We start from the raw sequence: 8,311 nt of genomic DNA on the forward strand, positions 1-8,311 counted from the left end.
TTCCAATCTATCAATGTAAAGCCCGGGTGGGCGATGTTTGATTAATAAAAATGAATGAATGAAATATACGTTTGGTAGGTGGGACGGTCCCCTTAGGTACCCCATCCGAAATTTGGATACCAAATTTTTATTTTTAGGTTAATATATGAGAGCACACAATTGCACCACCCATCTCCGAGATCTGGCGAATTAGGGTAAAGGGCAGGGTCCACCCCCCCCCCCCCCCCCCTCCAGAAAAAAATCAAAAAATTTAGTACCCTATTTTCACCACGGGATCATTATGCACCATCTGTGAAAACCGGTTCAGCCGTTTCTGAGTCTATAAGGAACACACAAACAAATCTACAAACAAACACAAATGATTTTTATATGTAAGATTTTGAGTTATGTCTATTGTAAGGATAAACTCAGTAGACTTAAATACAGTCGAATCCGCTTAATTGAAAAACAGCAATAATCCGATGTTTTCAAATATGCGGAGTCCGGATAATTGATATACCTTTCAGTTAACTGAAGTTTGTTGAATTAAGAATGTTTTCCATTAGCAGAACTTTAGTAAGTTAAAGGCTTTGTAATTAATACATCTGTAACTATAAAAATATTGAGGAATAGATACTATAAAGCTTGTTAGAAACTAGTGCAATTAGTTCAATTGACCAAACCAAAATATTTCACAATAAATGTTGTGGAGTTGATATCTTTGAATCGTGACTTTTTGGCATAAATTTCTATTCAATTAAGCGATTTTTTCAATTAACCAGGGGTATCAATTAAGCGGAGTGAAATGTATTAAAAAGTCCTTTAAATTAATTAGTTGAAGTATTTCTTTTTTCAATTAACCGATTTTTCAACTAAAAGGTGTTCAATTTAGTGGATTCGACTGTAAACGAAATGAAAATTAAATATTCAGCCTTAAATCCAATTGTTGTTTCTTTCCAAAATTGAAAGGCAAAAAACCTTTGTTTTCAATGTTAAGCAAAAAAAAGCTTGTACAGCTTTGCTTACAAAAAAAGTCAGAAGTTAAGGGCATGCAAATCCATTTGATATTGTCAATTGTAGTTAAATTAAAAATTATAAAAAAATAGCCTGTTGGAATCACAAAACGATTTTGAAAAAGAAACGCAAATCTAAATTGTTTTCCTTCCAATCAATGAAGAGTTATTATATTACATATATTTAATGTGCATAAGACTAAAAATAAATACGTACTATAGGACTTAGATAACTGAACAAAATTAGTTCTTACTGATTATTCTATGGATTTTAAAGTTACATGCCGGTTTTATGACAAACAAAGCCGAAAAATTCCATTTGCCTAATTCTTCAACCACAAAGTTTATTTAGAGGTAACAATGATAGTAAGCAGTTAAATCAATGACTCAGCCATCCAACTTTAATAAAATATTTACGTATTGAGCTCTCAATTGGAGACAAGTTGCTGGAGTTTACAGGTGCTCCACTAAGTAGTACTGTTTTTAAGGAAAGATAAGACGTAGGAGGTAAATTAAAATTTTTACATATTTGCTGTTCATTGCTCGACAAGAAGTTTGAACCCAACGGTTGGGGTAAATGCTTCAACTCATCTAATTGAGCTCGTAAAATATTACTCATCGGCGTAACTTGGGATAGTATTTGCAGTTGTCCTTTTTGGACGTTTGTGTGCACGGGTATCACATTGCTGCGAACTTCCAGTGGCCGAAGTTTTTCCGTGCTTAGATTGTGAGTAATTGCAACGTCGTTTACATGTAGTTGTGGATGATTTTTTGCAGTTCCTGTGAGCAGTTGCTGTAGGTGAGGTTGGCTGGCACTCAGCTGGGACTTGCTCAATGTCGTTAGTGATGTTGATATATGCATTGAATTCATTCCTGTTGCCGACGCCATCGATGTCGTCGTATGTGCCGGTGATCCCCGATAGCTATCCAAGTAATTTTTGTTGTGCGATGATACGACGTAAGAGATCGGGTCGACGGTGAGGGGCATGCTGCTTGGTACGATGGAATTTTGATTTTCGTTTACGTTTGAGGTTTCGCTAGAGAAAAGTATGTACATTTATAATCAGTCTGTAAAAACATAAAAAATGGGTACAAAAAACTTACTGTTTTCGGTTGCTGTGTGGAGGGGAGTGCGAGGAGTAGCCTTGCTGCCGAAGATTTCCAATGCTGTGTTGCATATTGTCCTGTAGTAAAACATTGTCTTATACACCCTTTCAAACGTTCTCCGTTTTGTGTGCTGATAATACACGGAAGCTGAATATCGCAAAAGGTAAAATAGAAACATTAGTTCCACTTTAAATTATGTATTTAGTTTTTAAGTTCTTTTCCGAATGTCTATATATATATATATATATATTTATATATATATATATATATATATACTTTTCATTACCATCACACGATATTCACTTGCCTTCGTGTATTAACAGTTATATTGTAAGATATGTAAAACTTTAAAACACATATAAGTAATGCAAAGCAACAGCAACATTCTGTATATCTATATTAAATATATATTTTTAACTTGAATGTGCAACTTAAAAAACTTTTTAACTTTTAGTTGTTTCATGTCTCGTATTGTGTCTCCACCTAAATATCGGTGTCTTTTAGCCAGGCAATGAAAGGGAAATGCTCCAGCGTCTCACCATCTTCCCCTCATGCCCTACATATGCTATCACTTGCCGCACCGAGTTTGCATAAGTGAGCTTGTGGTTCTACTTGCCGTTAAAATGCCGCAAGCTATAATGATCTCCATCTTTATTCCTTTAAGAAATAATCTTGTTCTCTTACGATCCGGATCACCCCATAGGATATTTGTCGTCCTACCGAACGTTTTGCTGTTCCACAGTCTTACATGCGCATTCGTCGACCACTCCCTTAACTCGGACTTCGTCGACCCGAAAGGCTTTGATTTAACCTAGTTGATTGATGGCAGTCCTCTGGCGTTCACTACCAAATCGTTTGCTCTTTTATTCCCCCATACTCCGATAAGACCCGGCACCCATACCATGCGGATTGTGCCATTCTCACATCACGTCCTCAAGGCTTCCTTTACCATAAATTCTTTAAAGATATGCCTTTGATCAATCTCATTATTTCAAGATTCCGGTGTCTCCGTGAGTCCAGTGGTATCCCGGGTAAAATGCGTTTTCATCAAAAGTCTCAATATTTCCGCCGTAGTCTCTGCTCACACTCCCATGTCGTTTACTAACGTTTCCGTTTGGACATGGGTTTTTGACAGAACTCGATCGATTTTCCGAATATATTGTCACATCTAAAACCTCCTCCCATCCTATTAATAAAGGTTGTGGTGTTACCAATATTAAGTTGTAGGTCCTCGGCCGAGTACCAGTGTTAGCATAGAATAATTGGTAGTTGATATGATTCAGTTCAGAAACTTCATTCGAGGTCGTTCATGGCTCCTGAATTAAGGCAATATGAATCTTGCCCTTGCTGAGTTTCTCCATCAGAGCGTGTGTAGCAGTCCCGCTCCGATGGAGGTTTATCTGGTTCTTCTCCCTGTTCTTCAGACTGCATTAAATTTCCTGTCTCTGCACTGCCTGATATTCAAATATAAGGATCTTTGCCTATCCTAGTCTTCCAAATCTTGAGTAAATGGTCCTCTTGGGAATACCTTTGGTCTTGGCCAAACTTGTCACGGAGACTTGATCAATGTCTAGCACAAGAAAACTTCCTTCCTCCTTCACCTCCCTTTTGAGTTCTTCATCGGCAAGGGCAGCTGCCTCAGTGTATAACACGACAAAACCAACAAAACAAAGGGCAAATCGATGAAAATGGGTATGCAAAAAAAAAATTTAAGATGAAACAATATAAACTTTTTAAAATATTCCTTTTCGATAATGCGATGATACACGAGGAATCAGGAACATTTTTAGGGCCAATTTGTGAAGTTGATTAACGAACCAGTCAGCATATGACATGCATGCCAGAATTAACAAAGACATGGTAGTTCTTGTCGCACCAAATTGATATTTTTTCAATATTTAAAGTGGCATCAAGTTACACAAGACCTACTCTTCTGAGCCTTCTTATTCAATATGTGGAACAAAGTTGTTTACTAACTCTCATCAAGAGCATTCACTGAAGTACCATTTTGAATAAAGAAACATCCAAAACTCTTGGAGACTAACACCGGTATTCACAAAACTAAAGCAGCCTTAAAGTTGATTTATCTGGAAGATTTCCTTTATAGAAATTTCAAATTATCTAAGAAACAATTTGCCTATAAAAAGCGGTTCAAAATATATTTTCTGACTTAATATTCAAGTATAACTGCATAGAAGTAACCCGGCGCAATACTTTCTGTTTAAGTACATTATCCCTGATCTAAAAGTGCTAAAACGATAAAAAAAAAACTTTAAACAAGTTTCACAATTTTTGCAATTTTGCGTTACAATTCACAAAATAAAAATTTGCAATTTGCATTGTGTGCCATCTCCAATGTAGAAGATATCTAAATTAAAAAATTTAAAATCATTTTATTTCAATGAGTTTTTGTTATGAAACGAATTGAACTTTTCTTAAGAAATATATAACAAGTAAAACCGAATTAAATTCGGTCGGACCGAACTTGGATATTTGGATACATGTATGCTATCTACAGCCCAAGACATTAAATTGAGAGATTTGTCTATATGGCAACCAGTGTAACCGTTGTGTGACGAAAGTACGAATGTAAGAGCCAAATTACTTCTTGGTTAAAAATGCTCTTTATAGGGCGCACCTCCGCATTAGCTGAAATTTGGTATGTAGATGTGGGTTAACCCTAGGAACACGATTCTGAACCCCGTTGAGGCAATATCCATATCAAACGAAAGGCGAAAGATTACAAATGTGGCCAATGGGTATTAGCAAAACCAGCCCTGCTTTTAGGGGAGCTAAAGCCCTTTGAAAAGCAATAAAATTAGCAAGTTTGATCAAAAACAATGAAAATTTTGAAATTCTGGGGGGCTAAAACTTTTCTGGGGGTGCTAAGCCCACACCAAGGGGTATTTCTACAATTATGCATATGGATCATTGAAACTCTTTAACCCCCTAACCTAGACTGTATGGGTATACAATAAAAGCGATTGACGAGTAGATTACTAAGTGAAGTACATTATCATTGAAAACGATTTTTAAATATTTTTTTATGGGACAAAAAGTGAAAAAGAGTCGAAGTTGAACATTTCGGAAAAAAAAATTACTTTTTTTTCTCATTTCCATTTCATACACATATTGCCTATGTAAGGGGTTTCACAACCTCAAAACCCTTTGGAACATTCCCGGGTCAAATTTGTAGACCTTTTTTTGACATATTTGTAATATTGCCTATGTTGAAGCACTTTCCATTGAAGTGGGGTTTATGGCCCCTAGGGAGGTCCACGAGCCTTTGCCCAGACTTCAGATTCGTGTCCCTGGGGTAAGCCAGATCTTCATACCAATATATATATATATATATATATATATATATATATATATATATATATATATATATATTCGTTTTGTTTGAGTGCCTAGTCTGCTCTTTCACAAAATTTTAGTCTAGGTCGAGCTTAGTGACAACAGGACTATTCCTAGTTATCCTTAAATTTTCTTGTTTCAGCCGCCAAAATTTGGCCAACATTTTGGCAAAAAAATAAGTGTATAAACAAAAAAACACTTTAAATATGATGCACCATATTTAAAACTGATGAAAATAAAAAAATACCACTACATAATTTTTACTGCGACCGTCTTTGTTTATTTCTTATCAAAAATATATTTTTTTGAGAAAAAAATTAAATCAAGAATCCTGATGGAAACAATTATTACATAAAGCGTTTGCATGGCCAATAAGGAAATGTAATGGAAGGTAACGCAAAGGTTAGCATGTTCGCCTATGACGCAGAACGCCTGGATTCGAATCCTTGCAAGATCATCAGTTTTTTCCCCTCCTAATGCTGGCAATATTTGTGAGGTACTGATGCCATGTAAAAATTTCTCTCCAAAGATGTGTCGCACTACGCCATGCCGTTCGTACTCGGCCTTAAAAAAGAGGGCCCTTATCATTGAGATTAAACTTGAATCGGACTGCACTCACTGATATGTGAGAAGTTTTCCCATGTTCCTTAGTGGAATGTGTATGAACAAAATTTGCAATTTGCAAATGATGTAGGATGCCATTACTTTTTATGGAGCTGTTGAACTTCCATTTCTTTTATCTATATTAAATGCGGAGGTAATAAAGCTTGTTTAGAGAAGGATGGTAATATTTGCGAAGACCTATAGTGGAAATTTCAGCACGAGAATGCTTCTTTTCATGTGGCTTTATGTTGGATTAAAGCGTAAAATGTTGAAATCCTGAAGTGACCATCATATTCTCCGTGCTTAAATTTTATAAAAAGCGTATAGGGATGTTCGCCACGTGAATTTCACAAGACGGAAAAATAATATTCTTTCAAAAAAAACACGTTGAGGAGAAAAAAAAATACAATCCTGGCTCATCATAACTGTGATATAACTGTGTAACCCGGCACGGTATAACTGTGAGCACCACACAGGCTGGGACATTGAGGTCCGAACTGTGTGTTGTTCAATGCTATTTTGGGAAGCTTAGCTGCGGGCTACCGGGCGCGTCCACAGGTTGCGGATAGTGAAATGCTCCATACGAAGTAGCTGCAACATCAGTCGTGGACAATCAGCGGTTTCGAGCGGAGAGTCTCAGTGAGAGGCCGGATGGCACCGGCTCTTGAACAAGTACTGAGTGCCTTTTATGCTCGACATGGCAGGGCAAGTTATTGGCGCCTTTAAATAACCAATGGCCACCGTGTTCCCACGGCGGTCGGTCCTTTGGACCGGAACAAGCTTGACGATGATCGCCACCTCCACATGAAAATGTGGCTACAACAACAACAGCATAAAATTCTTTGTACTCAATTTAGAATACAATAATAAAAATATTTGACTTTAATATTGATGTCTATGCTAATTTAATATGGGGGTGCTATTCAAAAGAGCCAAATAGCTTACATGAATTTATGACTGTTGTGTTTTTGTTGGATAATTCTAACTTATATAAAAACAGGATATAACTTAATATTTCAGTTTGATGTCAGACAAGTTTTAAAATATATAGATATTAAGGTTGGTAAAATTTTTGTAAGCTTAAAATTGAGTTTCTGGTTTTTAACGACTACGTCCGTCCATAACTAGCTCATATTTTACGACTAGACGAAACTGCTGAAGGATACTCACAAAATTTTCCATGTGTCACTTTTTTAGCCTACAAACATTCTTATATTTTTATTTCGCTTCGCAAGTACATTCTTTAGATTTTTTCGGAGAAAATTTAAAGTCAAAGAATAGCTACCATAGTGTTATCCATCAGACGATTCATGATCTGGGTTATCTGCGTATGTGTTATCAGGTACTGAGACATCGACAGGTGTGGCGGCTGCGACAGGCTCCACTAGCCGATAACCGGTTCAATTCGTAAGGATAAAGCCGATCCAATTTTATCTTCGCATGCCTATAATTTGCTAAGGCCATCGGCCTTCTTCAGCAAATAAATGTGCTCTTTAAGAGGTTGGAGGTTGGTTGTGACCCACTGCCGGCTATGTTCGCACAGCACCTTGCAAAATATCCAGTATGACTATACTCCCGTAATCAAGTGAGTACAGAGCAAGATCGGAAATCTACCCACTCCATGCGCCGGACGGACCAAAAGCGTGTGGAGAAGGCAATCCGGGATGTGCCTCTCCCATGACGAAAAAGACGAACACGTACACTGAGGCGGCAGCCCCTGCCAATGAAGGATTCCATGAAGTCAATCCGGTGCGTACAACCGGCTGCCATGGGATTGTTCTTTTTCACATATTTTGGACCATTCTTTTGCCAGTAAAATTCAGTTCCAAAACTTTCTGCAAGGATGCGTGGCAGTCTTATTGGACTTTAATTTAATACCCTGCTTATAAAGCAGTCTCTAGGTAGAACATGAAATTGGGTTATTGTTTTGAAGGTATAACATTCTCTTAATAAAAAACCGTAACAACTTCTCAACTTTTTGGTTTTTTTTTTAACCTCAGATTTCCACAGCATACAACATTATAGACCTTGAGCACGCATTAAAGATCTTCTATTTACTGTCCATTAGGATTGTGTTGCAAAATACTTTTGAAGTGATTTCTGAACTGGTCATTACTAATGTTTCCCTAGGCGGCTAAACTGAATAACTCAACGATTTAGATAACGCTCTCAATCTTTGCTGGATTTGACTGAATCTATTTTTTGTAAGATTGCTGTTATAAAATGCCTGTACCTTTTCGGAACACCATAAC

At 37.0% G+C, this 8,311-nt stretch overlaps 1 protein-coding gene across 6 annotated transcripts in view; it reads right to left on the reverse strand.

Annotated features, from left to right (window-relative positions):
- Window positions 1–1,132: 1,132 nt before the first annotated feature.
- The window catches only part of LOC106088318 (transcriptional adapter 2B), a 29,145-nt gene continuing 21,966 nt past the window's right edge, over window positions 1,133–8,311 (reverse strand). For 5 of the 6 annotated variants that reach the window (XM_059362865.1, XM_013253774.2, XM_013253775.2 and 2 more), the window contains 2 exons: window positions 2,097–2,176; window positions 1,133–2,029 (listed from right to left, as the gene is read on the reverse strand). In XM_059362865.1, coding sequence (XP_059218848.1) covers window positions 1,372–2,029; window positions 2,097–2,176 — 738 coding nt within the window. In that variant the 3' untranslated portion in view covers window positions 1,133–1,371. Of the gene's footprint in view, window positions 2,030–2,096; window positions 2,247–8,311 lie in introns of all 6 variants that reach the window. The other variant, XM_013253779.2, reaches the window with a different exon arrangement.

This window comes from Stomoxys calcitrans, chromosome 2, assembly GCF_963082655.1.
Source record: "Stomoxys calcitrans chromosome 2, idStoCalc2.1, whole genome shotgun sequence".
In the NCBI taxonomy this organism is placed as follows: domain Eukaryota; kingdom Metazoa; phylum Arthropoda; class Insecta; order Diptera; family Muscidae; genus Stomoxys; species Stomoxys calcitrans.